The sequence below is a fragment of the Ursus arctos genome, unplaced genomic scaffold (genome assembly GCF_023065955.2).
Source record: "Ursus arctos isolate Adak ecotype North America unplaced genomic scaffold, UrsArc2.0 scaffold_53, whole genome shotgun sequence".
NCBI classification, from domain to species: Eukaryota; Metazoa; Chordata; class Mammalia; order Carnivora; family Ursidae; genus Ursus; species Ursus arctos.
The window spans coordinates 364,241-391,418 of NW_026623071.1; the positions used below are offsets into that span (position 1 = coordinate 364,241).

General features: G+C 43.1%; 2 protein-coding genes across 2 annotated transcripts; one reads left to right on the forward strand and one right to left on the reverse strand.

The window, feature by feature from the left end:
- Positions 1 to 8,958: 8,958 nt before the first annotated feature.
- On the reverse strand, positions 8,959 to 13,663 carry LOC113259035 (exocyst complex component 8). The gene has a single exon (XM_026504182.4). It carries the CDS (start codon positions 13,661 to 13,663, stop codon positions 11,486 to 11,488), a length of 2,178 nt encoding a protein of 725 aa, XP_026359967.1. The 3' UTR covers positions 8,959 to 11,485.
- Positions 13,664 to 13,724: 61 nt separating this feature from the next.
- LOC113259034 (DNA-dependent metalloprotease SPRTN) lies at positions 13,725 to 26,678 on the forward strand. Its single transcript, XM_026504181.3, has 5 exons — positions 13,725 to 14,515; positions 15,498 to 15,597; positions 20,228 to 20,356; positions 23,053 to 23,317; positions 24,267 to 26,678. The coding sequence occupies exons 1-5, from the start codon at positions 14,295 to 14,297 to the stop codon at positions 25,013 to 25,015; spliced, it is 1,464 nt and encodes a 487-aa protein (XP_026359966.1). The 5' UTR covers positions 13,725 to 14,294; the 3' UTR covers positions 25,016 to 26,678.
- The last annotated feature ends 500 nt before the right edge of the window (positions 26,679 to 27,178 follow it).

The following is a 27,178-nucleotide window of genomic DNA, read 5'->3' on the forward strand; positions in this document are numbered from 1 at the left end:
AAGGTCTGGAGCCCAGCTGGGCTTGAATTCCAAGTCTGCCATGTGCTAGCCCTGTGTTCTCGTGTGATCGATTTACAGTCGGAGCCACAGCCTCCTTATCCATAAAATAAGGATGACGATCATCCCTCTTGGGCTGTGAGAAATAGGAATGCCAACGGGTGCGTGGCTGGCTCAGTCTGTAGAGCACGAGACTCTTGATCTTGGGGTCCTGAGTTCAAGCCCCATGTTGGGCATAAAGCTTACATAGCAAAGGAAAAAAGAAATAGGAATGTCAGTGAAGTATTTGAAACCGTCTTTGGCAATAAGTGTCATCTGTTACTACCACGACTAATGGGGACAAACTCTAGTTGGCCTCTCAGAGAAGACGAGGTTGGGTGCGCCCCGGTGGTCCCCGTGCCCGAAGGTGCGCGTGTCCCTGACCTACAACCTTGAGAGCCTGCCTCGGCCCAGCTGCTCAGCCCGACAGAATTATGCCGCCGTGCGTGGCTCAGTACCTCCCGCAGACACCGGCCACCTCCCAAGTTCCACTGAGCCATGGTAGAAATCACAACTTTTCCCTACATCTCTGCTTCCACTACCAGCACGGGAACATTCAATTTGGGGTAGGAAATGCCTTGTTGACTTTGTTCATATCTTTACTTTTTCTTTCTAAATTGAAATTACCAACTCTGACAGAAGTCCAAGTCTCCCATTGATAGATTCAAATGTCATTTTTTTCTAGAACCCACTCTGGGCCTGCTGCATGGCTGTCAACTTGGGATTTCCCATCACTGTTCTCTTGGCAATTCCCTTCACTTTTCTATGTTGGATTCCCCTCCTTTGGGTCCCGTTTCTTCCTTTTTGATTGTTTATCAATTCTAGTGAAGTCCTGTCTTTCCACTGTATGAGGGATTAATGTTTTAGACCTCATCTGTTTAAAAATGTCTTTTTTCCACTCTGAGTTGTCTGATGATTTAGCTGGGTGAGCTAAAGGTTAGAAATCATTTTCCCTGAGAACTTTGAAAAGCATTTCTCCATTGTATTCTAGTTTCTATTATTCTTCTCAAGTCAAAAGAGCATTCTGATTCCTGAACACAAACTATTTGCCTTTTCAGAAATCTTTAGGATCTCTTTTCTATACTTTCTGAAATTTTGGGTGATGTATTTGTTGTCAATGTTTTATGTTTGGTTTTCTGTGGCTTCAACAAATTTAAGTGTGGGTCTTCTGTTGGTCTGTTTCTGCTATGTATTGTTTCTCTTGGGTTCTCATCAAATAGTCTCTTTTCCTCATTGAGCTCATTATTTTTATTTGCATGCTAAACATTGAACACGAAGGAATGTTTGAGGCCTGGGAGAACTTTATTATCCTGGTGAAAGATTTTGTATTTGCTCCTGGCAGACTGCTAGAAGCACTACCCACCTAAGATCCCCTTAATCCCATTAAGGTTTAAGATGGGTCCACCCAGCAGAATTGATGGCTTTAATCCTCTTAATGGCCTCTTTATTTCATCTTTATCCATAAGGTATGGACTTTCAGGGTTTCATTCCAAAGTTTAGATGGGATTTTGTCAGAGTTGCGCTGAAGTCCAATTCTTATCTCCCCGGCTCTCCTGTGTTTTTGACAGCCTGCTTCACTTCTCATTTTGCCACTTCACAAGAAGTGAAGTGGAAAAACGAGGAAACGCTACTTAAGAAGATTTTGTTTGTTTGAGAGAGAGAGAGTGCACACATGAGTGGGAGCGGGAGGGAAAGGGAGAAGCAGACTCCCTGCTGAGCGGGGAACCCAGTGTGGGACTGGATCCCAGGACCCTGGGATCATGACCTGAGCCGAAGGCAGACACTTAACTGACTGAGCCACCCAGATGCCCTGGAAAAGCTACTTTCAGACGCTGGGCTCACCTCACTGAGTTTCCTTCTTCTGGATTTTTGCCCCATAATGTTTCACTCCCTTGTTAGCTCTGCAATGCCTTTATGTTCTGACATCCGTTCTGTGGCACCCGAGTATCCCGTGGTTCAATCTAATGCCGATACTAGTTAGTGGACTTAATGTAGATCCCAGTGGTTAAGGAGCTCAGACCCACAAGACTGCCCACACATCAGGTGCTAGCGGCAAGTCCTTGTTGTCTTCAACCCACCCTCACTTCTGCCCATCTAGCTATAATTTTGGGGTATCCCATGACCCCCCCAAGGTTTGATATGTAGCTAGAATAACTCGAACTCAGGAAGGGCTATATTTACAGTTTTATTATAAAAGATAAAACTCAGGGACAGCCAAATGAAAGAGACACATAAGGCAAGGCCTGGAGGGGATGGAGGACCACCGGAGTCTGTCCCTGTGAGGTCTGGATGTGCTATCCCAGTGCCTCCACACGTCCACCAACCAGGAAGCTCCAGGAGCCTTGTTCAGTTTTATCGAGGTTTCTTCCCATAGGCCCACTTGATAAGATCACCGGCCATATGATTGACAATCTCCAGTTTCCCTGCCTCCTGGGGTTTGGGGTGCGAGGGCAGAGAGTTCTAATCTCTAGTCACATGGTTAGTTTGCTGGTGACCAGTCCCCATCCTGGAGCTATCTAGTGTCCCACCAGGAGTCACCATATTAACATAACAAAGATACTCCTATCACTTTGGGAAAATTCCACGAATTGAGAAGCCTTGTGCTAGGACCAGGGAGAAACACCAGATAAGTACTTTTGTTATGCTACAGCCTTCAAATATATTCCTTGCATATGCATTATGTATAGTTCTAGTTGTTTTCAGGGAGGGACCGGTCAGAAATACCTAGTCCACTATAAATGGAAGCAAAATTTTCTTGATCATCAACAAATAGAATTTAATGAAAAAAGAGCAAGAGAAAGGAGAGAGTAAGGACACAGAGGACTGGACCAATAACAAGGGAGTAGGTAAAACAGTAGGTAAAAAGAAAACAAAGCACAAAAAGGAAGGATTTTTTACAAGGAGAAATTGATGGTAGAAGGGTACTTTTGGGGCAAAGATAAAGATTTCAACATTTTTAAAATAAAAAAAAAATTTTAAGATTTTATTTATTCATCTGTCAAAGAGAGAGAGAGCACCAGCCGGGGAAGAGGCAGGCAGAGGGAGAAACAGATTCCCTGCTGTGCAAAGAGCCCGATGTGGGACTCGATCCGAGGCTCTGGGATCATGACCTGAGCCAAAGGTAGATGCTTAACCGACTAAGCCACCCAGATTTCTCTCAATATTTTTTTTTAGTTCTGCATCTTGCAAACTTTACTCTCCATTTCTTTGGTGTCTCACCCCCATTTCCTAAATGGCTATTTAGCACTTGTAATGTGGCTAATATATCCTAGGAACTGAGTTTTATTATTATTATTATTATTATTATTATTATTATTTGATAACCTATATTTAAACAGCCACAGGTGGCAAAGGGACTACATATCGGACAGTCCAACTTCAGATTGGATGTTTCATCTGTTAGAGAAAGACTAGAACCACCCACCCCACAGTCCCCTTGCATCCTTCCCAGCTTCCCAGCATAGCGAGGGCTGCGAGTCTAGGGCTGCAGGAATGTGCCTGGTATCTCCTTTGATAAGGCTCGCTCAAAATAACTCACTGAGACCTCAAGCTCCAGGCGACAGGGTCTAAGTGTTACAACTCTCAATTAGGTATGAAAACGTGATTTTCTTTTCCAGAAAAAGAACTTGAGGTAGGGGAAAGAACAAGAATGAGGGCTACACAGAAGAGAGGTGATACCATCACCACATGGGAAAATGAAAATGGTTGACATCTTTATTGGGGAGTTGTTACATAAATAGATCCGTTTTCCAAAATTTTAGAGCTAAGATTTATACATAACGGTGTGTGTAAAGTTTATCTCCAGCAAAACTGTAAGTAATAATAATAATTAACCCAGTGGGGATGGGCAGCGTGTGGACGTGTTGGGTATGGTTGAAACAATGACAGAATGTTGACAATTGTTGAAGCTGGGCAATGAGGACACGGGATTCTTTATATTCCTGTTATTCTCTATATGTTGAAAAAATTCAAAAATAAAAGTCTTTAAAAATAAGTCTTCTTAGGGGCACCTGAGTGGCTCAGTTGGTTAAGCGTCTGACTCTTGATTTCGGCTCAGATCATGATTCCAGGGTTGTGAGATTGAGCCCTGAGTCGGGCTCCATGCTCAGTGCAAAGTCTGCTTGAGATCCTCTTTCTCTCCTTCTGCCTCTCCCCCTGCCCTCTCTTTCCAAAAAAGAAAAAAAAAAGTATCCTTAGACCTCACAGGTATGTATAAAAAAAGTGCTAGAAAGACATACCACAGAATCGTAAGAGTGGCTCTTATTTCTAAGATCTCATACTTAAAAATGTTTTTCTTACTTGATGTTTTGGGAAGGTGGTATGTACAACTATGGAAAAAACTCTGCAGTGTGTTTCCATGCGTGTTTCCATGCCTGTCTCCATCTACTCAGTTATAGCTGCGCAGACCCCTTCAGAATTTCTAGGCAAATATAAAGCCATAGTTTCTCCTTTTTACTCCTAAAGTAGCACACTGTATCATTATTCTGCACTTGGCCTTACACTTCACAACATATTTTATTTTTTTTAAGTAATCTCTCTACCCAATGTGGGGCTTGAACTCACAACCCCAAGATCAAGAGTTGCCTGCTCTGCCCACCTGAGCCAGCCAGCCACCTCTTCTAACAGCATAGTTTAGTCCTCTGCAGTACCTAGAGAGGCCATTCATTGTTAAGCTGCGTGGTGTTACATTGTATTGGCCTCTGGGGGGTCTCCTCTGCACTGTTAAAAAACTGTGACCTGTTCCGTAAAACCTGTTGCAATATTTTTGTATCTTTCTTTCCTCCTTCTGGTATTCTCATTACAGCATGGGACTTTTTTTTTTTTTTTTTTTTTTTTTTTTTTTGAGAGAGAGAGAGAGAGAGAGAGAAAGAGCATGGGGGAGTGGAGGGGAGAGAGAGACTCTCAAGCCGACTCCCCACTGAGCGTGGAGCCCGACATGGGGCTGATCTCATGACCCTGAGATCGTGGCTGTAGCCAAAATCAGAAGTCAGACGCTCAACTGACAGAGCCACCCGGGCGTCCCTACAATATGTTACACTTCTTATGGTTGTTCCTCAGTCTTTGGGTATTCTGGGGTTTTGTTTGTTTTTGTTGTTTTTTGGGGGGGGGTTGTGGTTTTTTGGGTTTTTTTTTTTTTTTTTTGGTTTTTTTTTTTTTTGTCTTTGCTCCTTTTGCTTTGCAGTTTTCAAGGATTCTCTTGATACATCCTCCAGCTCAGAGATTCTTTCCTTGGCCAGGTCCAGTCTGCTGAGCAGCCCGTCAAAGGCACTCTTCATTTCTATTGCAGTGTGAGTTTTCATTGCTGTTTTGTTGTTTTTTTCATCTCTAGCATTTTTTTTCTTTAAAGATTTTAGTTATTTATTTGAGAGAGAGCGCACACATAAGCAGTGGGGAGAGGGAGAGGGACAAGCAGATTCCCTGCTGTGCAGGAAGCTTGATGGGGGGGCTCAATCCCAGGACCCCGGGATCATGATCTGAGCCGAAGGCAGACGCTTAATGACTGAGCCACCCAGGAGTCCCTCTAGCCTTTCTTTTTAATTCTTTCTTAAGATTTCTATCTCTCCGCTAATATTGCCCGTCTGTTCTTGCAGCCTGTCTACTTCATCCATTAGAGCCCTTGGCATGTTAATCATGGTTGTTTCCAATTCCCAGTCTGATCATTCCAACATCCCTGTCATGTCTGGTTCTGATGCTCGCTCTGTCTCTTCACATTGTGTTTTTGCCTTTTGGTATGTCTTGCAATTTTTTTCTTGTAGCTGGACGTGGAGTTACCAGGAAAAAGGAACTGCTGTAAATAGTCCTTTAGTGAGGTGATGGTGAGTGTGGGGGAGCAGAATCCTATCATCTAGTGATTAGGTCTGTCTTTCAGTGAATTTCGGAAGTGTTTCTCGGCTGTTTTCTTCTCCTTGGCATGGGGGGTGGGGCGCGGACAGGATGGCTAGAGTGGGCTGGGGCTGGGCATTCTCCCTTTCCCTGGTAATACACCAGCAGGTTATACCCCAGCAGGTTAGGCTCAGGTTAACTAGTCTCCCCTGGGGGCAGGTCTTGTTAAGAAAACCAGAGTGCTCTATTGCATTTCAGAATGTTCCCTGTCCTGCCCCCTGCTGGCACCCTGAGGGGTTTCCCTCCGATACTTAACTGTGAGAGCCTGGAATGGGGGTGTTAGTTCACAATATAGTGGGATTTCCCCTTAGGACAGGGTCCCCTGGGAGTTTTTAACTCTGAGTTGTGGTCATGGAGTCTCCAGCTTTGGTCCGTTATGATTGAGGTTTCTCTACTGCTCCCCCACTCCCTGGTTTCCGCAGAGGTTTCTCCTTGAGCCTCTGCTCCTCTAAAATAGGACTTCCCGCATTTGCCCGCCGGTCTCTCCAACCTTGGAGCAGTTGGAGCTCTTGTAGATCCAAGACGACTTGTTGGTTTTTCGGTCTGTTCAGCGTTTTACTTGTCAGAACTGAGTGTGACATATGAGCTTATGTGCAAAACAGGAAACTAGAACTGTGCTTAAAAACTTATTCATAAATCACATCAGTTGAATGGGTAAATTTAATTTAGGAAGTATGCAAATATTTTTTTGCAGGATAAATCTTCAAAAGTGGATTGTAGGGTCAAAGGGTTTGCATAATTCTGTGGTTTTAAGTCTTGCCAACTTGCCAGTGCCCCAGTTTACAGTAATTCCCACCAGCCATGTCTGTCTGAGATGACACACACAAATATTTTAGAGACTTTTCAACACTGGCTTGGTTTATGTGATTTTGTTTAATGTGTTTAGCTAAGTAGATAATAAATCTGAGAGTAAGTCAACATATTAGGCCAAACTAATCAAGAGTGACCTTTAAAAAGCAAGCTCTTGTCTGGCAACTTTCCTATTTCAAGGACACCCACTCAGCTGTTCAAAGCTTGACCACTCATTGTAGGAGCTAAGTTACACATATCTTAATGCCCAGTGAAATTTCTTCAAGTTTGACACTACTTAATTTTACCAATTACAAAGAATTCAATAATGTACAAATTGTTGTTAATAGGGCACCTGGCTGGCTCAGTCCGTAGAGCATGTAACGCTTAATCTCGGAATCATGAGTTCGAGACCCACATTGGGCGCAGAGATTACTTAAGAAAGAAAGAAAGAAAGAAAGAAAGAAAATGTTTTATTTAACGTTTTTTTTTTCTAAGATTTTATTTTTAAGTAACCTCTGCACCCAGTGTGGGGCTCAAACTCATAACCCTGAGATCAAGAGTCACATGTTCCACTGACTGAGTCAGCCACACGCCCCTAAGTGAAATGTTTTAAACAAAACCAAATTGGTGTCAATGGAAATTATCTGGTTTTGACTATCTCATTAACTCAAATCTGCCACTTTATTTTTTTAAGGAAGTTATAAATTATAACATCCTGTGAGAAGGGCGCCTGGGTGGCTCAGTTGGCTAAGCATCTGCCTTCGGCTCAGGTCATGATTTTGGGGTTCCGAAATTGAGCCCTGCATCAGGCTCCCCTCAGCAGGGAGTCTGCTTGTCATCTCCCTCTCCCTCTGTTCCTCCCCCCTGCTCGTGCTCTCTCACATGAACAAAAAATTTTTTAAAAAAATATCCTGTGACATAACACCTTTAATTTTAACAGAATACTACACTTGTGGAAGGATAAGCCTTTGAAATAAAGAGCAATCTGTACGAGTGAGATGTCAACCATCAGACGTAATCCAGTAATGTAGCTCCATGGCTCAGAAGCCGGCCCTAGAGAAAGTCTAGTTCAAATCCCATCTGGGCCACTTAGGGAACTCTTTGTAGGTTGAATTACTTGCAAATTACTTCACAAAACTTTCACTCCTTCATAGATTGATGTGAAGATCAGATAAAATAACACGATAAAGATGCTTATCACACTGCTTGGAACACAGTGATCAGCGGTAAATGATTCCCTAAAGGAAGGTTCCCACACTGCTTATCATACTTGACTTTTTTTCATGTAAAATATTCTGATTCTTATTTTTTTGGTTCAAACGCCAACAATTCCATGAAGACTCTCCAAACTCCTCAAAAACACGTTGCCCTCTTCCTTCTCAGTATTCCCATAAAATACTGAGTATGAAAATGACAACGCATAGGGTTGGTTTGTTTTTTTTTTTTTTACAACACACTGCATTCAATTAATTTAATTTGCAACACACTACCGCGTATTTAATACACTCTCTAATCTAGTTTTTCCAATTTTTATTCCCTATTTGTTTTAATTCTGAAGAATTTTAGAGAAAGCATGCTCAAATTCATTTTGTCCTTCCCCACCCCACATTACAGTCAATGTAAGGCATAGCATTCAATGCTTTTATTTTTCAATAAATAGTTTTAAATCAACGATATGTGAAAGTCCCCTCAGGATCTATATGTATTAAAAAACAGACCCTTGTTGTTTATGCTCCTAGTTCCTAGGTCAAATAGCCTCCATTGTATTTTCTTTATTTAGGGATGTGCAGATGGTACAAAATCGGCTTTTTAGAGCAAATTCATTCTGGATATCTGAAATTTTCCATTCAAGGGAGTCCGAAAAAAACTGAGATCTGATTTAATCACAATTCTGATAGTAAGCAGCACATCTATTTAAACTAGCTAACAGCTTCCTACCTGTCATCCCCATAGAGAAAGACAAAACAAAACCAAACCAACCTAGGGTCTTAAAACAATATTTCAGGGCCACTCAGGTGGCTCAGTTGGTTAAGTGTCTGCCTTCAGCTCAGGTCATGATCCCAGGGTCCTGGGATCGAGCCCCACATCAGGTTTCCTACTCAGCAGGGAGGCTGTTTCTCCCTCTCCCTGCAGCTCCCCCTGCTTGTGTGAGCTGTCAAATAATGAAAATCTTTTTAAAAAACCAAGCATTTCTGAAACGAGAACATAAGAATATTGAACCCTAATTAAAGAACATTGTAATACCAATTTTATCCAGTGTAAGAAAAATTTTAAGCTTTATTTTGATAAACATTTCAGATTCCCTCATATCACAGCATATCAATAAGCAAAATGTACATATACTGATTTTATACCCCATGTCAAGTCCCAAACTCCCAATCCTTAGGTAAGCAAGTTGCAAAATACAAGTGCCAATAACTTAACTATAGGTAATATTTTAAACAAGTGTTCAGCACTTTAAGTGAAATGAGGCTTTAATCAAAAAGAGACTTAATTCCACAGGGTGTCTTTTTTCAGCAATAATTAATCCAATCACATCTGTGATTCCGAGCTCAAGTGACAGTGTTACATTTGAAGCAGACAAGAAAAGGCAATGAACTCTATAGGGGTATATTACAGTATGTGCTATATTTTTGGACAATCTCTAAACTGCATTCGATTTTTAGGACTTGTTTTGGAGTCTAACGAGACAAGAATTAGAGGGAAGAGCTCTGACTCCACTTTGAGGAATGGTACACAATGGCTCTGTCTTGGCGCAAAGATACATTATGACACTGGTGGTCTTTGATCAACTCCCCACACTAATTGAATCACCACGGGCCGACTTCCTTCAGCTACAACTTTGATTAAGGAACACACAAATTTTACCCAAAGAAAATTCTGTACTTCAGTTTTAAAAAGCAGACAGTTCCATTAAGAAGCAACCATTTAAATATCTGAGTATACACATTCAAGTTTTTACAACTTCATGCCTTAAGTTTTGATTTCAGAAGTATCATTTCATGGACCCAGCATCAGATATTTACACGTTTTATACAATATAATTTTAGAAACTGTAAGCTGCACAAAATAATCATAACATTGTTATCAAATTCAAGTTTCCAGTGATCTTAAAAAAGGCAAATTATAGCTGTTTTTGCTCAGCTGAGATATCCAGTTATGGTTATTATCTAGAAAATCCTAAATTTATGTGAAAAAAGTAATCAAAGAAAATCTGTAACTTTGATAATTTTCAACCTTTAAAATGCATCGCTAAAAATAAATAAAAGGACTCCTCTGGCAGTGAGTAACCGAGTCAAGGAGCTTTGCAAACCCTAAGCCACTCTTGGAAGCTATTTTAGGTTTTACATAATTTCCAGTCTTAATACCACTATTTTAATTCAGATAAAAGACATAACATTTGGAAGTCCTTGGCATCAGAAACGGCACTTTTGGACAAGAATCACAACTGGAAGCTAGAGGAAAAAATGGATCTTAGCACAATTTCTCTCAAAGTATGGGGACTCTTACATAATCAATGTACAAGAGAAGCAGTAGTTCAGAAATCTTGGGAACCTCCAATTTCTTTAGCTATTTTTGATTTACTAAACAATCTGAAATAAGCATTATATTTAAAGAAAAAGGAAAACACACAAAAAACGAGAAACAGGCAGTATGTAGCATTTTAGCAGGAGTCAACAAGAGTGCTTTTCCTCCCTGGCTTTGGGCACATTGTCTCACCTTTTTTGTTGTCCACTTGGATACAAAAAAAAACAAAACCAAATCTCTGCTCAAAGCAGTTAGACTGGAGAACACTGTAGGGTTTACATATGATTTTTTTCTAATTTCCCATCCGCCTAGACCCTGAAGTCTAAATAAATATTTCAATAAAAACTTTTCTCCCATTTGCATTAGTCTGAGCCACTATATAATTTACTGGGAAAGTAGGGGAAGGCAGCTAAAAAAATCATTGGTGGCTACCAGGTTCCTGTCTGTCCTGTTCTGGTGGTTTTCTTTTAATCATTTTAATTTTTTTTAGGATGATAAGGACAAAAGCTACGGCTGGAAATTCACACAGTTCAGGAATGTGTTGAACGAAAATTTACCATAGTCCTTAAGGTTCAAGTATTAGAAAGCTGCTAATTAGCAGGTGGACATAATTAGCCACTCAGATGACACTGGCAACGTTTGCTGAGCTGTTTTTATGAAAGCTTCCCCTTGTATTCTTGAAGGATCCAAGCATTTGAGTCCACAAACTAGCCACTTTCAAGAAGGAATTCTTTTGACCAAAATTTACCCTAAAACCAATGTTCTCAATTCCTTTCTTTTCCTGAAATTTGTTTGATCACGTTTTAAGGTGGGGAAGTGTATGAAGCAGGGGGTTTTGTATGGTACTGTACTCTTATTTAAGAGACCTAACGTTTTAGTGAACTGGGAAACCTCACGACATACTTACACTCCACATATTTATAGATACTCTGTGCTACATAATACAGACTGGAAGAAAGTGTGTTTTGACCCAAAAGGATACACTGAAATGCTGTAGTGTGACAATATATTCATTGGAGAGTTAGCATAATTTAAAAGGAAAGTGTATATTTTAATAATTCCAATGTTCTGTTATTTGGGCTTACTTTTAACTTTTTCCCTTTTGATTCTGCATTTCTATTTAAGAGGGCGTCTTTTATTTTTAAGCCGTGCTTAAGACTATAAAGAATATGCTAATGCAACTTAATATAAATATAAATAATATATAAGCAATATATATGCATACATAGACACAGAGCCGCGGGCATCAGACCACTGACGTCGTACTTTCGGGGTTCACACGAATAAGTCTAGATGCATTCCTCAGGTCCTGGAGTTGCTTGGCGGGTTTCCCCACACCTTCTTCAAACCTTTTCTCCACCACAGGGAGGACGGTCTCATACAGAAAGGATGCATTCTGTCTGATAAAAGCCTTTTTCTCTGGATCCTGCTCACACCGAAGGCTGTAATCCACATGCTGCACCGCAACCAAAATGATCTCCACCAGGCTCTCCAGAAGCACCATGTGCAGCTCCGGGAAATACAGCTTCAGGGCTTCTTCCAAGAAGCCCATGGTCTGTTTGGTGAAGGCAACCACGGTGTAACTCAGGTTCACCCAGCAGTCATCCCCCGTGTACTGCTCAAAGTTTCGGACCCCACAACTCTTCATCTCCTCTTTGAGCTTGCCCAGGGCCTCTGGGGTCATCAAGTTCATCCTCCTCCACATCTCCTCAGAGTTGCGATGTTTAGTGGCTTCGATGATGATTTCTTTGTAACTGTGCAAGGCCCCTTGGATGTCTTTCACCAGAAGGGCATGGATGATGAAGGTGAGGTCGAGTCCGATGTCACCCAGTTGCTGACAGTGCTCCTTTGCCACTTTCACACACTCCGCCGCGGTAGAGAGGCTCTCCTTACTATCAAACACCTGCTTGCTAAAAGCATCCACAAACATGCCCATGGCTGATCTCGCCCAGACCACAAAGGCAGAGTAGCAGCCACTGTCAGTGCCTGCAAAATCTGTCTCAAATTCCCGTGCAGTCTCAAGAAGGCTGGTAAAGAAGACATGGCACAGCTTATGAATGTAGAGTAAGGTGGCACCTTCGATGCGAAGCTGGCGTATGGCAGTGTGCACAGCGGCTGCCCTGTTTCTCAAGAACAGCTCACAAGCCTTTGTGCACTGGCCAAGCCGGATTAGTTGAGAAACTGCCCTTCGGGTAGCCTTGGGACCACCTCTCAGGGAACGATCTGGGGAGAGTTCGAACACTAGCACCTCGGTGAGCTGCCGGACACGCTCATCCACTTTAGCCCTTAGTTCTTTTACAGGAGGTGGACTGGGCTTATCCTCCAGGTAATGGTTCAATTTATCCAGCAGGTCAACGGCTCCTTCAAAGTCCCTCTGGGCAATACAGACATCCAAGTCTTCAGGCAACTCCTGGATCCATTCCATTGAGAGATCCACCTTCTCCTCTTCTACCTCAGGAATAGCTGGTTCGTCGTCTTCTTCATCCTCAAATGGGTTACTGGCCTTAGAAGTCACCTGGGGTGGTCCTCGAGGGGCCGCTGCCTCCTCCTGCTCCCTTCGTCTTTTTTCACTGAGGGCCCTCTTGGTTTCCTCCAGCACTTCCAGCCATTCTCGTTTGATTTTAGCATTTTCCGCCTGAAAAATACGGCTCTCGGGAAACATTAGCAGCTTGAACATGTCCTTCATGGGTGGGTTGTCCTTGACATTGACCACGGCCAAACCATCCAGGGGATAGAGGGCGTTGTAGCGATACATCCCCCGCCGCTGTGGCAGCCAGGTGGCCACCAGCAAACAGTCGTTCATGAGAAAGCCGTGCACCCGCTGCAGTTGGGCCATGTGGTCAGCCTCGTATTCCACCAGGTCCCCGTTGTACACCAGGTACTGCCCCGGAGTCTCCAGCAGGTGCCTGCAGCCTTCCACCTTCTCAAGCAGGGTGGTAAGAGTGCGCTGCTTCCCTTCCTCGCCCGGACCCGAACTGTCGCGGGAGGCGCCCCCGGGAGTGGGAAAAAAGCCGGCCTGGCCCCGCAGGTGGTCTCTGCTCCCCGCGCCACCTCCCCCTTCCTCCCCTCCGGAGGCCGCGGCAGCCCCAGCGGCGGCGGCAGCCGGCAGAAGGGTAAGCGGGATGCTCTCCAGGCTGCTCTTCTGCTCGGTCAGCAGATGGCTGAGCTGATACATCTCGCTCTCCAGGTAGGAGATCTCGCGGGCCGTCTCTATGAACTGCCGGTAGTTCTGGTAGACGTTGCGTTTCAGGTTCTGCGCCGTCTCCTCCGCCAGCGCCTGGATGCGCTGCCGGTGCTCCTGCAGGTCCCGGTCCCCGTCCGACTGCTGCGAGAGCTGCTTCACGTACAGCCGCGCCTCAAAGCCTCCTGACTCCAGCTGCCGCCGCAGGCGGGTCGCCCCACTGTCCGACATCGCCATCGCCATTTCCGTCGGAGTCTCACGCAGTCACTGTCACTATCGCCGCCGCCGGTACCTCCGCTGTCGAGACCCACCCAAGCCCCGCCGAGCTCCAGGGCTGAGGAAGCAGGATGGAAGAGAGACGAGTACGCCTGCGCCGGGGTCTGAGCTTCAGACACTGCGCCTGCGCAGGGGCCGGGCGCAGACACCGCGCCTGCGTAGGAACGCCCGCCGTCTAGGGCTCATGCGCCGGAGGCGCTATTGCGGAAGAGAGTAGAGGGCGAGGCAGACTGACGTGGGTACTGCGCATGGGCTGAGCGTGACGCTGGTGTTTGAAGTTAGTCCCGAAGTGTAAAGGCGGTAACCAGTTTCCTGAAACCTTCCTCGAGTCCAAGCCCCGGGAACCCACGTTTTGAGCCCACTGGGAGGTGTCATGCCTAGTTCTCCTTTTTAAGCCCCAGAATCTCGGCTTCGGCGTTTGGGGCAAACTCAGTTCTCGTTCTAGAGCCAGTTATTCCTGAGTTCTCGCGATACCGGCAGGCCGACCCGAGAGCAGCCCGAGAGCCGGTATCTCCTAGAAACTCGACCAGGCCCTCGGAGCTTCAGAGACGTGGAGCTAGCTTAACGCCGGCGGGCGCCGCCTGGGATCCCGGCAGAGATGGATGAGGATCTGGTGTTGGCGCTACGGCTTCAGGAGGAGTGGGACTTGCAGGGGTCGGAACGCGACCGGGCCCAGGCGCCCCTGTCGCTGGTGGACGCGTCCTGGGAGTTGGTGGATCCAACCCCGGATTTGCAGGCCCTGTTCGTGCAGTTCAATGATCGGTTCTTCTGGGGCCAGCTGGAGGCCGTCGAGGTGAAGTGGAGCATGCGAATGACTCTGTGAGTCCCGAAACCCTCTGGGGAAACGAGAGCGGCTGGCAGCTGCTCTGCAGCCCCGGGCCCTGGGCTTCTCTTCCTTCTCTGCCCCGATGGGCCCCGGGACCGTGAAACGCAGGGGTCTTGTTTTGGCCCACCAGCTCCTCTCGGTGTATCTCTCTCTTCCCTACTCTCTCTCCCGCTCGAGCAACTTTAAACTGTGTGGCCCATCCCGGTAACAGTTCGTAAAGGACACAGTGAGAGAAAAGGATATGTCTTTGGATCTCCCCTCACTTGAAAATGAATTAACACATTTCAGACCCAGGAGGGAGAAGCACCCAGAGTCAGCCCCTAAGAAAGAATGCGGAGGAGGCAGCCAAGCCTCCCAAGGATGTGTGTTGTCCTCTTCTATGCTCCTTGAGATATCACCACTTAGTAGTGAGCTCAGGTGTTAGAAGGGGAACGGGGTTGACGTTTCCATATCTCTGGACCCAAAGGATCTTCGGGGATGCCTCTAACAGGATATACACTAAGGCTGAGAAATCCTGATTTGAAATAACCTGTTCCTGCACATGAACAGAGTTAACAAGTTTAAGATGGGGTTGTATACCGCGGTGCTTGTTTTTGACAAAACAAAACAGCCTAAAGTAAGACAGATTAAGTTTAACACAAAACTATGTTTAAAGATCAAATCTCCTTCATAAAGGCTTCTATGACAGTTTTGGAGATGGGCTAATGGAGATCTGGCTGTTAACCCAAACTGCTCATAATTTGTAGGGAGGAGACCGGGAGCAGCAGAACAGGATTGTCCTCTTTGGGCTCCTGCAGTCTGGCTAGGGCAAGGGACGCGCGTTATGCTTAACACACCTCTTGCACTGGGGTGCAATGCAAGTATCTCCTAACAAAGAGAGAACAAAGTTCACTAGTGTGAAGAATTTACTCTTCATCTCTGTTTCCCTTTTGTGTATATTAGGTAAATAATGCTTTTGTGGTGGTTGTTTTCCAGGTGTGCTGGGATATGCAGCTATGAAGGGAGGGGTGGAATGTGTTCCATCCGTCTCAGTGAACCTCTTTTAAAGTTGAGACCAAGAAAGGATCTCGTAGAGGTATTCTTTGCATAAACTTGATTCTTAGCTGAATAATTTAAAAATGCTTATTACCGATTTAGACTGCTGTGAATTAACCTGTAAACAAAACAAACAAACAAACAAACAAAACAACCTGTTTTGCAAACTTTAACCGCAGGGCGAATGATAATGATTACTTTCTGTTTTTACGGTTCTTCACAACTAAAGGCTTTCAAGTGTATTATCTAATTTGACCTTCACAACAACCCTGTCTATGTACAATGTGTGTTGTCCTCCTTTTTATAAATGAGGACGTTAAGGTTCAGAGAGGGTACGTACCTGGCTTAAGTTACATATTTAGCAGCAGAGAAAAAATTAGGACCCGTATCTTCCTACTGAGGCACACAAATTTTGATTCTCTGTTCAGCCACCATGGTGCCGCCCTCCCAGAATATCTACCTGAGCTGGTATAACGAGCCAGCATGGGCGAGGGCACGCTTCACTAGCAAAATGGAGCAGTAGGAGCTCCCAGATTATGGTTAGTTGAGTTTAGAAGATGCTTGAAATTCCCCGAGATGCACCCAGTGTGACTGGTCTTGCCCCAGTTATGTCACTTGAAACGTATGCATGAAAGAGGATAGGGTGGTAGAGGTTGGATGGGAAATATGTTAAAACATGCTTGGAAATAACAAAAGATGGTGGTTTTTTTAGTAATATTTTTTATTATATTATGTTAGTCACCATACAGTACATCCCTAGTTTTTTATGTAAAGTTCCATGATTCATTACTTGTGTATAACACCCAGTGCACCATGCAATACGTGCCCTCCTTAATACCCATCACCGGCCTATTCCATTCCCCCACCCCCCTCCCCTCTGAAGGATGGTGTTTGTAAGGATAATAAAAGGTAATGGGTTTCAGAACAATGTGAATATACATCACATTCCAGAACTGTACACTTAAAAATAGTTAAAATGGTCAATTTTATGTTATGTGCTTTTTACCACAATTAGAAAAAAAGGTAAAGCTACTAAGTTTAAAATGGTACAACAGAAATAGTTAATAAAGAAAGAAAGGAGGAATAAAGGAAAAAAGCCCTGAAAAAAAAAAAGGCATAAAGGCAATATCAGTAATTATATTAAATGTAAATAGACTAAGCACTAGTTAAAGATATGGAAAGAGATGTGCTGAAGATAAAGACACATGCACTAAATGTAGAAGGTTGGAAAAAAGTATTTCATCCAAACAATAACAGAAAGCTGTTGTATCAGACTGAAGATTTTAAGGGATGAAGTTTTACTAGAAAAAAAGGTTAACATTTTAGAATGATAAAATAATCTGTTAAATAAAAACACATAGTTTGATCCTGAAAGTAATAATATAACTTTAAACTACATGAAGCATAAATTACTAGGAGCTAAAGGAGAAATAATTCACAATCATAGTTGCAGATGTTAACACAACTCTCTTGGTAACACAGTGACTAAGCAGGAAAAAAAAGTAGGCATACAAAAAATTTGAACAAATCAGCCTTATGAGGAGCCCTAGTTAGAACAGTAGTTGCTTAATGAATATTATGTAAATGATTAAACACACACAATTTTTTTTTGAAGGTAATGGGCAAGAAGAGATTGGGAAATGTGTGGTAATGCTATCGAGTGAGCATTTGCTGTTGGCAGAAAGTTACAATATCAAATCGGGGTAAGAAGGACCAAGGAAGAACAGTGTGACTCTGGTCTATACATAGAGTATGACCTAAATTATTATGCAGAGGATTCAGAAAAGGAAAAGATTTTGTCTGGTTGAGGACAAAGAAGAAAAGCTTCATGCTCGTGTATTTTTTGACTACTGACATCACCGCTCCTCCCACTTATTCTTAATGTATTGAGCACATACTGTGTGCCAGATTTTGGACTAGATTAACCAGCATTAATCTAGTTAATAGTTAATCTAGTGTGTATAGCCCTGCCAGATCAGGATATCCCCATTTTGGGGATGAGGAGCGTGTTGTAACTTGTCCAGGGTGTTGTGCATGATAGGCTCCAGTTTCCCTGGCTCTAAAGCTCTTGTCCTATTCCCTGTACCATTCGGGCTCATTACTACCACTTTATGATTGTTACTTCTAATTAAAACATGGAGGTGAGCCTTACGGGACAGACTGGATTCTGCCCACTAGAGCTGGTAGAGGAAAACTCCTCTTGGCAGAAGGAATGGGCATGCTGTGAACAAAAGTGAGGCATGAAACTTTGGGCATATTGAGGACCAGAAGTAGTTGCTTTTGGCCAGATAGAGAACAGTGGTGGGAAGTAGAGGTGTTTTGGGACCGTGTTGAGTAGAGCCTTGAGTCTAGCCTAATGTGGAAGATGGTAGGTATATAAAAATAGAAGTCGTTCAGTATGGTGCCGTGTGCCATTTTCAAGGTATTTAAATTGAACCCAAAATTAGGAACCTAAATTTATTTCTCCTTTGTAAGATAGTTACTGATTATTACTTTAGAATATTGGAAAACATTTGAAATATAGAATCCCCTTTGAGTCCCAACAGAGTGGCATTTACTTGAAAAGATTAAGTTCATTTTCAGAGGTGGAGCTGATAATTTTAAAAGGGATGTTTTCATAATGAAAGTTAAAATTTTTGAGTCACCCATTTTTCTGTTCAGCATAATTTGATAAGACTACAATTCATTAATGGCAATCTAGTTCTTCTGATGGAAATTCTTTGTAAAAAAGTTATGAACAAGGTTTGCTTTTGAAGACCTTTATGACTTTCCCTTTTTTTTTAAAAAAGAAATATTGTTTGTTTGTTTGTCTGTTTTTTAAGATTTTATTTATTTATTTGAGAGGGAGAGTGGGAGGGAGAAGCAGACTCCCCATTGAGCAGGGAGCCTGATGCAGGGCTCGATCCCAGGACCCCGAGATCATGACCTGAGCCGAAGGCAGACGCTTCACTGACTGAGCCACCCAGGCGCCCCATGACTTTCACTTTTTAAAAAAAATGTATTCCTGTTTCTTTAGGATACATTATGAAACAGCAGCCTTAAATACGTTTGTGAATTTTGCACCTACACTTCTGCATCCTTGGTGTGGAAATGAGCAGTAGGCCGTTTTAATTCAAAGAAGATTTATGTAAATTCAGATGAAATTTGGGCCAGTCACAGGATTTATCATATGCTATTCCCTAGAGCAGTAGGTTTTATTGTTTGTTTGTTTTGAAATTTTACATGATTCAAAAATCCCAAAACTATAGAAAGCTATACACATAGAAACGTCCTACCCCACCCCTCTCTATGCTGAACTCCCCAACTGCTATAGGATACTGTTGTTATTAGTTTCTTTTTTGTTTCATTGTTCTGTTTTGAAAATATATTTTCTAAAGATTTATTTATTTATTTGAGAGAGAAAGTGAGCATTTATCTGGGAGGGAGAGAGGATGTGGGAGACAGAATGTCAGGCAGCGTCTGCGCTGAGTGTGGAGCTGGATATGGGGCTCGATCCCACAACCCTGAGATCATGACCTGAGCTGAAACCAAGAGTCAGACGCTTTGCCAGCTGCGCCACGCAGGCGCCCCTGTTTTGCAAATATTTATGTCCATTCTCATTCCCTCTCCTGATCACCTAACATACTTCTTATACAAAATACTGTGTACGTTCTTCTGTATTTTGCCTTTTTCCTTAAAACAGTATACCCTGTAGGTTTCTCCAAATGATTTCATAGAGATCTTTTTCGTTCTTTTTTAAGTCTATAGAATTCCATGATGTGGATTTTCTGTAATTCCTTCAGCCAGGCCCCTATTGCCAAACACTTCCAGTCTTAACATGAGAAACAGTGCCAAAACGAAAATGCCTGGTACACGTGACCTTTCATATTAGTCTCAGGATTGCTGGGTCAGAGGATAAATGCATTTGCAGTTTTGTGAGACGTTACCAAATTCTCCTCCGTGGGGGTTTGTACCATTTTGCAGTCCCATCAGAGATCGATGGGAATGTTTTTTTCCCTTAGCTTTACTAATGGTGTCAAACTTCAGGAGTTTTCCTGATCTAGACAAGCAGAAGTGACTTACTGGTGTAGCATTAGTTTGTATTTGTTTTTATAAATGAAGTTGCACATTTTTTTCATGTTTATGGTTTATCCTAGTTTTCGATCATTTGAAAATTTGGTTTCTAAAACTTTTAGCATTGACAGAAGCTTTATATTTCTATTTCTGTGAACCTATCTATGACCTTTGCCCACTTAAAAATTGGGTTATTGGTCATTTTCTGTTGACGTTAGTAGCTCTTTATATTTTAAGAATTAGTAGCCTGGGAGATGCATTGCACATCCATCGTTCTGAATTTGTCTTTTCAGTCACTGTGTTTTCTCCCCCACACAGAATTTTAAAGTTTTTATGTAGTTGAGTTCATTGATCTTTCCTTTTGGGTTTGATGAGTTAAAAAGGCTTTCTTGGAATACGGAGTTCTTACCCCGGGATCTGCAGAGCTTCGGAGAATACATGCAAAGCTTTGTGAATGTGTGCGTATGTAATTTTTCTAGAAAGACAGTTCATGACTTTATTAGTTTCTGAAAGGAGCCTGTGACCCAAACAAAGTTAAGACCCTAGGTAAAGTAAGAAAATGCATTTTTATTTTCCAAAGCACCCTAACAAATTAATTCGATTGTTTTCTGTTTCAGACCCTCTTGCATGAAATGATACACGCCTATTTATTTGTCACTAATAATGATAAAGACCGGGAGGGGCACGGCCCAGAGTTCTGTAAACATATGCATCGCATCAATCGCCTGACTGGAGCCAATATAACGGTATATGACTAAATAAGAAATAAATATAACATGTATTAATTTAATTAATTAGCTTATTAAATATTAAATAAGTATAACATTTATGATTTTTAGTAGTTATTCAGTAATTTTGGGGATTTAACTAAAAATAGACAACTGGGTAGGAACATATACTGTCCTTGAGGCTTTTCCACAGTAAGTGGTAAAACAAGTGGAGAGAAGCTGACCGCGGCCCCCCCGGGGCCTCTGAGCACAGCTTGGGCAACGCTGTATGCATGGTGGCTGCAGGCCTGCACCACCTCTGCGTCATTACTCCTGTCCCTTAGCCTCGTTTCCTTGTGATAGTCTCTGGTTTTGATTGTTCCTGTATCTGCTGCCATTTCATGTGTCGTTCGCATCACCAGGGGTCTTCCTTGCTTCATATTTCTGTGTGATGCTGTAGGAAGCAGAGCCTGGGGTCACGGGATGGCGAACAGTGGGGCCTCCACATAGGAGGCGGAAATGAGGGCAGTAAGGATACTTACCTGCGGGTCCTTGAGGATTAAAGGAGAAAATACGCACAAAACATTGTAGCCCGGTTTGAGTACAAGTTAAATCCTAGATGTTTTTATTATTACTGATTCATTTTATCAGGTGACCATACTGTTCTTTTTTCTTGCCTCCCGCAGCCCCCTGCTTGTCTTGGTTCTGAGGGAACTTTCCAGCCCCTGTGCCACTCCTCACACATCCTCTCCCTCACATGCACCACTTCCTCTGTGCTGTGTCACATGCCCTTCGTCTTTGTGGCGGGCCAGGACTGCTCCGTCCTTTGAGTATCCTTAGCAGTGCTTTGACCTTTTACAATATTTTATTCTACTTTCGGACCTCTGAACACAGGGCGGCTCTTACTTAGCTTTGTACACCTCTGTATAAGATGTGTGATGCAGCGCCGCCATGAGGGCTTAGTGAGTATTGCATCGGACGGAACCAAATAGAATATTCGTTCCCGCAAGATTATTTCCTGCCTTTGAAAGGCAGTAAAGGCCAGTGTGATGGAAGGTAGAAAGTGCTCACCTTCTGTATATTTTTTTCTAGCTGTTGGCTTTAATTTTCTAGAGAGCTTATTTAATTATCGAATAGAGTTACTTCAACATCAAGAAAGCCATTAAAAAACGGCTTGCATTTAAAAAGTCACATGAAGTCCCGACTAGCAAAAGAACTGTAGAGTTGCTGGTACAAAAGGCTTTTAGTTTCCTCATTAGCGTTTTCCCTTTAAGCAAAGTCCTGGTATAATTCCTATTGTTCAGTTGGAAGAGGATATATTCTTTTATCTTGCACGTCTGTGTGTTTTCATTTAGGAGAGGTTTTTATCGAGTGGACACCCCTTGCTTTTATAGGTTACATCCTGTTATAACAAACTCCACAGGGCATCCAGTTGCACAGTTTTATTTTAGTGACGACATCGTTAAAGAAGTCACATTCCCAGGCTGTAGGAGTTACAGGACTTGGAAGCAAAACAGAGCCAATGCCCTGGCTGTTTGGCCAGTGAATTAAGTGAAGAATTCTCAACATAAGGGAGAAGGTGGGTGTTCCGTGCCCCTCTGTCCCCAGACCCCTGCCCTCCGGCGTCTTGTGCACCGAACAGAATGTGCACTACTGGTGTGCTTGCCAAGTCAGAGAAGTGTGTTGTTTAGGAGGGAGAGCCAGTGTAGCACTTAGCTGTAGAGTTACAGAAGGCTTCGCGTTCTTTCCCTCAGAGAGTTTATTAGAAAGTTAAATGTCTTTGTTAAAAAAAATCTCATCTATGAATGCTCCTAATCTTGTACAGTAGTAATGTTCCCCCGAGAAGACAGAAGGAAAAGGTACACGGGGTGATTTAGGATTATCAGTTTTCAGTGGTGCCCTGCTGTCCTCAGGGCCACCAAGCTGGGAGGGCTAACTTTCCTTTCAGTTAGACCGCTCTCCTCTGTAAGTAAGGTTCCTTCTAGAGGCTGAAACTACAGGATCCTGCGTAAGGACTGAGAAGCACATTTGCAGAGAATTTTCTTTGCACCAACGAATGAAGCTTTTCATTTCGCCAGGCAGCAAATTCTCACTGACTGAGTCCCTTCACCATGCCAGAGCCTGTAGTAGCCACTAGGGACACAAAGATGAAAACATTTGAAATCTGGGGAGCTTTTTGGCCTAAGCAGAGAAAATGATGCCCCAAAAGGCTCATTACAAAGACCCGAGCAAAGAGCTTCAAGAACGTGGAGTGGCTGTAGTCATGGCTGCGGCAGGCACGATGCGGGTGTAGGTGGGGTGGAGCATTTATAGGAAATAGTCCAGAACCCTTTGGTAGTGTTACTTGTAGGGGAGAACATCAGTTGAGCAGTGGGAACAATTCTTATTTATTATGGTATTATATAAAATTGTGTCTTTATCCTAATTTTTGATTATTTTAAAATTTGATTTCTAGAACTTTTAGCATTGATAGGGGCTTTTGTGGGTTAAAAAAAATTTTTTTTGTCTTCTAATCTCCCATTTTTCTGTCTTTACACAGTTCATGAAGTATTAGCTGCCACTAGCCCATTAAAATGAACTTTTGCACAGAAGCTAAGTCTAGTCGCTGTCTTCCCCAAAGTGTCACTGCAGGAAGCTCTCAGAAACTGGAAAGTTTGCACAACGAAAGGCCGCTTACCTATTTTCTTAAACTTGTTAGCCTGCCTCCTTAACGCTGAACGCTCTCTCTCGCCCAGGTGTACCACACTTTCCACGACGAGGTGGATGAGTACCGGCGGCACTGGTGGCGCTGCAACGGCCCGTGCCAGGACCGGAAGCCCTACTACGGCTACGTCAAACGCGCCACCAACCGGGCGCCCTCTGCTCACGACTACTGGTGGGCCGAGCACCAGAAGACCTGCGGTGGCACTTACATCAAAATCAAGGAGCCAGAGAATTACTCCAGAAAGGGCAAAGGAAAGACAAAACTAGGGAAGCCGCCAATAGCCACAGAAAATAAAGGTAACTTGCTGTCTGTTCTTCCCTCTTTGCTGGGACCTCGGCTAACCCAGTAAAGCCAGTGCCGTGCTCTGGAGAACTGCTGTTAGGATGGGCTTAAGGATTCTTTCTCGTGTAGACGTTTGTAAGTGTGGACTTAGGGAAAAGAAATCCCGCTGTTTATGAAGTGACAGTAGAAGAGTGGACTCTGCTCGATGTAGATGTTAGTTACAGTAGGAATAGTTTCCACGGATAATATTGGAGGGTAAAGTACCTTTCCCTGTCTTGACTCGATGAGTCATTGGGAAGCAGAAGGCAAAGTGATTGTCAGAATAAAAACAGTAATTCAAGTAACAATGCCCGGAATCAGTCCTAACTCCACCTCTTCCTATCAGGTGGATTCTAGCTGAGTGACTTGTGCTGTTGATGTATGTATTTTTATTGGGAGAAGAATGGGAAAAGGATATGACATGTATGTGCTGGTACTTCATCTTGAAGATTTATCCCTTTCCTATGAAGTTCAGAGTAACTGCCTTTTGAAGAGGGAACCAGGTCACTATAGAGTTAATGCTTCTTCCCTTGGGAAGTTGTTGGTTGGACCCAGAAACAGAATAAGCTACTCTTCCTGAATCCAAAATGTTAAGTGAGTGGAGGAGCTAGAGAAGAATTTATGTGGAGAGAGTAGATATCCTCATTCTGTGTGAGTAGGAGGGAAGGTAAGAATGTGGGAGGAGACTTTTCCCTCTGAAAATGAATGCTAAGTGATATTCAAGGTAAAAGTTCCTTTGCTAGTAGTGTTTGGGTGATAGAACGTCTTCTCTGAATAGGAGAAGGTGTTTTTTATCCTTTGTGTTCTCTCCATCCCAGAGCCCTCTGACCGCTGCATATCGTCCTTCTCCCATTAATAGGTCATTAGCTTAACATTTGTTGCCATCTTAATTTCGAGTCAAGAAAACCTTTGCTTCTTTTGCAGATAAACCCAACAGAGGCGAGACCCAACTGTTAATCCCTTTCAGTGGGAAAGGATATGTTCTGGGAGAAACGAGCAGTTCGCCTTCATCTGGGAAGTTTGTCACTCCATATGCTATTAATAAAACCCAAGATCTTTTCAGTCAAGACCATTCAGCAAAAGCTCTCAGACCTAATTCTAAAACTGAGGCGAAATTTGAACAGAATGGTTCAAGTAAAAAAACTCCTCTAGCGTCCCCTGTTCTTACTACCAGTCGCCAAAATGTCTTAAGCAACTATTTTCCTAGAGTCTCAGCTGCCAACCAGAAGGCCTTCCGAAGTGTGACTGCATCTCCAACGAAAGGCGTAACACTTGGTGACATCACTAAAAACTCCATCTCTTCTGGTTCTCAAAGAAGGGTCACCTCTTCGAAGATATCCCTGAGAAATTCTTTCAAAGCACCGGAATCAGCATCTGTGACTGCACCCCTGGATGTGAGTGGGCCTGAAGAGAAATCCCCAAGTAAACGACCCAGGCTAGAAGACAAGACTATTTTTGACCATTTTTTTATCAAGAGCGAGCAAGTACAAAGTGGTGGAAATGATCCAAAGTGGAGTTCGCATCCTACAGCTGCGACTCCGAATCCCAGCAGCTCAGCCAGCCTGCACAGAATGGTTGACTGTCCTGTGTGTCAGAATGAAGTTTTGGAATCTCAGATTAATGAGCACTTGGACTGGTGTCTTCAAGGTGATGGCATCAAAGTCAAAAGTTGAAAAAGTCTTGGAAAACAAATGGGTGTCACACGCCACCTGTATTACCTCACTAATGTAGTGTCAGCCACTCAGGAACTTCTGGTGACTACTAAGATTTGTAGCTTATGATCTGCTTACGTTATATGAGATCGTAGCGGAAAACAGTCTGTGTTGAAAGGTGCTGTATTTTCATTCTTGCCTTGTGTATCCTATAGCCCAGAGTTTATTCTGCATGTGTACATGTATAATTTTTAGGTGCTTTTGTTCTTTCTTGCTCTTAAAGGTATTTAAATCTGTTAATCTTTTTACTTATATACTTTCCTCAAAATATTCAGTGAGGAATCCTCTCAGGTATTTGGTTAAACTGAGTATTTCTTAAAATGCAGAAATATTCAGTGAGGAATCCTCTCAGGTATTTGGTTAAACTGAGTATTTCTTTATTAACATTAAAACTCAGCCCTAGAACTGAAGTTAATATTCAGAACATCACACTTGTTGACCAAAATTACAATCTAGAGGACAAAGCGTATCAGTTGGTTTAGGGTACTCAAAGTTTCTGGTTTTTGGTTTCTTTTTTTAATCTTGGCAGGAAATACATTTTCTGCATTTTAAAGAATTTTATTTCTGTCATCACTAAAAGGTGACAGCAGGTTTTAGGTTAAAGTACAGAAGGAATATAGTAAAATAAAATTTTTAGACTTTTACTCCTGCAACCCTGTAGGCCAGAGTTGAGCGGTTTTCTCAAAATGCAGCCAGATGAGTGGGTCAGCTGCTTAAGTAACTGGCTAAGTAACATCACAGAGTTGCCTGGTTTATGTGAACAGTGGAACATCATCTGGAAACGGTATTACGAACCTTAAGCCAAAGTCGTAACCATTATAATAAAAAGGAATACCATTTGTGCATTTAAAAAGTATAATTCTCTTTAAAAACACTGCTTTCCATGTTACAGCAAAGAGACAAAGATACTTTTATCACTTTATGGCTTTCTCATGGCTGTACCTCTAGCATGTTGGCATTTCCCCAGGAGTTTAGTTCACAGGTTTTCTTTTTTTCTGACTTTTTTTGCAACATGACCTGCACACACCTGAGGGGCCAGCTCCTAAGTGTGAACTTTGACATCGTGCTCTCCTGGGCGACCGTCACCCGGGTCAGGGAGGGAAGACGGCGGCTCCCGCAGAGGGCGGCCGTGCGGGTGCCTCTTCCCGGCCCACAGCCGCAACCTCCAGAGGTAACCACTGTTTATGTCTCATCACCACGGGTTGCTTGAGCTTGTCTTTGAACTTCATAAAGCACTACCCTCATTGCCACGCGTAGAAGTTCATTCTATTTCATTGCTCTGTAGTGTCTGTCTGAATATGTCGGAGTTTATCCAACCGTTCCGATATTAATAGATGTGGGAATGAGTCCCAGCCTGGGGCTGGCTGTTATGAATAATGCTGCTAAGGACATTCTTACTCTTTCTGTTGGGTGTGTACCTGGGACTGGAAGTGCTGGGGCACAGGGTACGGGCAGGTTTGGCTTCAGTAAATTCTGCCAGCGACGTAGGAGAGTTCGTTTGTCCATCTGTCTTCACACTCTTATCAGTCCTTTTCATTTTAGCTCATCTGGTTGAGTGTTGACAAGTTTTGGTGTTTTAAGTATGAAGTTGAAAAACAGTATTTAATAAATACTTGTAGATAAAGGACTTTATGTGTATTATGTTGAATCTATGCGATTATATACTTTCATAGAGGATCATTTTCTCTTAATTTAGCAAATTATGTAGAGCTAAACAGTTTTTGAGCCAAAACTGTACAAGGTTCTGTGGCAAAGAAGTAAATAAGCTGGTCCCTGTCCTCAAGCTTTATTAACAGCCTAGTTCGGTAGTGAGACAAGAGCAGATTAATGTGAACGCAGAAGGTGCTCTTGACTGGTTTCTGCTGGGAGCTGGGAGGGCTTCAGGACCATCAGCACAGCTGGGGCGTCGGGGGTGTTTCCTGGAGATGCCTTTGAGTTGGATCTTCTAGGTGAGTCAGGGTAGCCTGGTAAGGAAGGATGGATGCCTCGCAGGAGCACAGGAAAGGAGTTGGAGCTAGACCAGCACTTTCTACCGGGGGAACGAAGCCATTCTGAATGAACGGAGTAAGACGTGAGGGGTAAAATGGCAGAAGGACTGCAGACAGATGTAGCTAGGTGGAATTT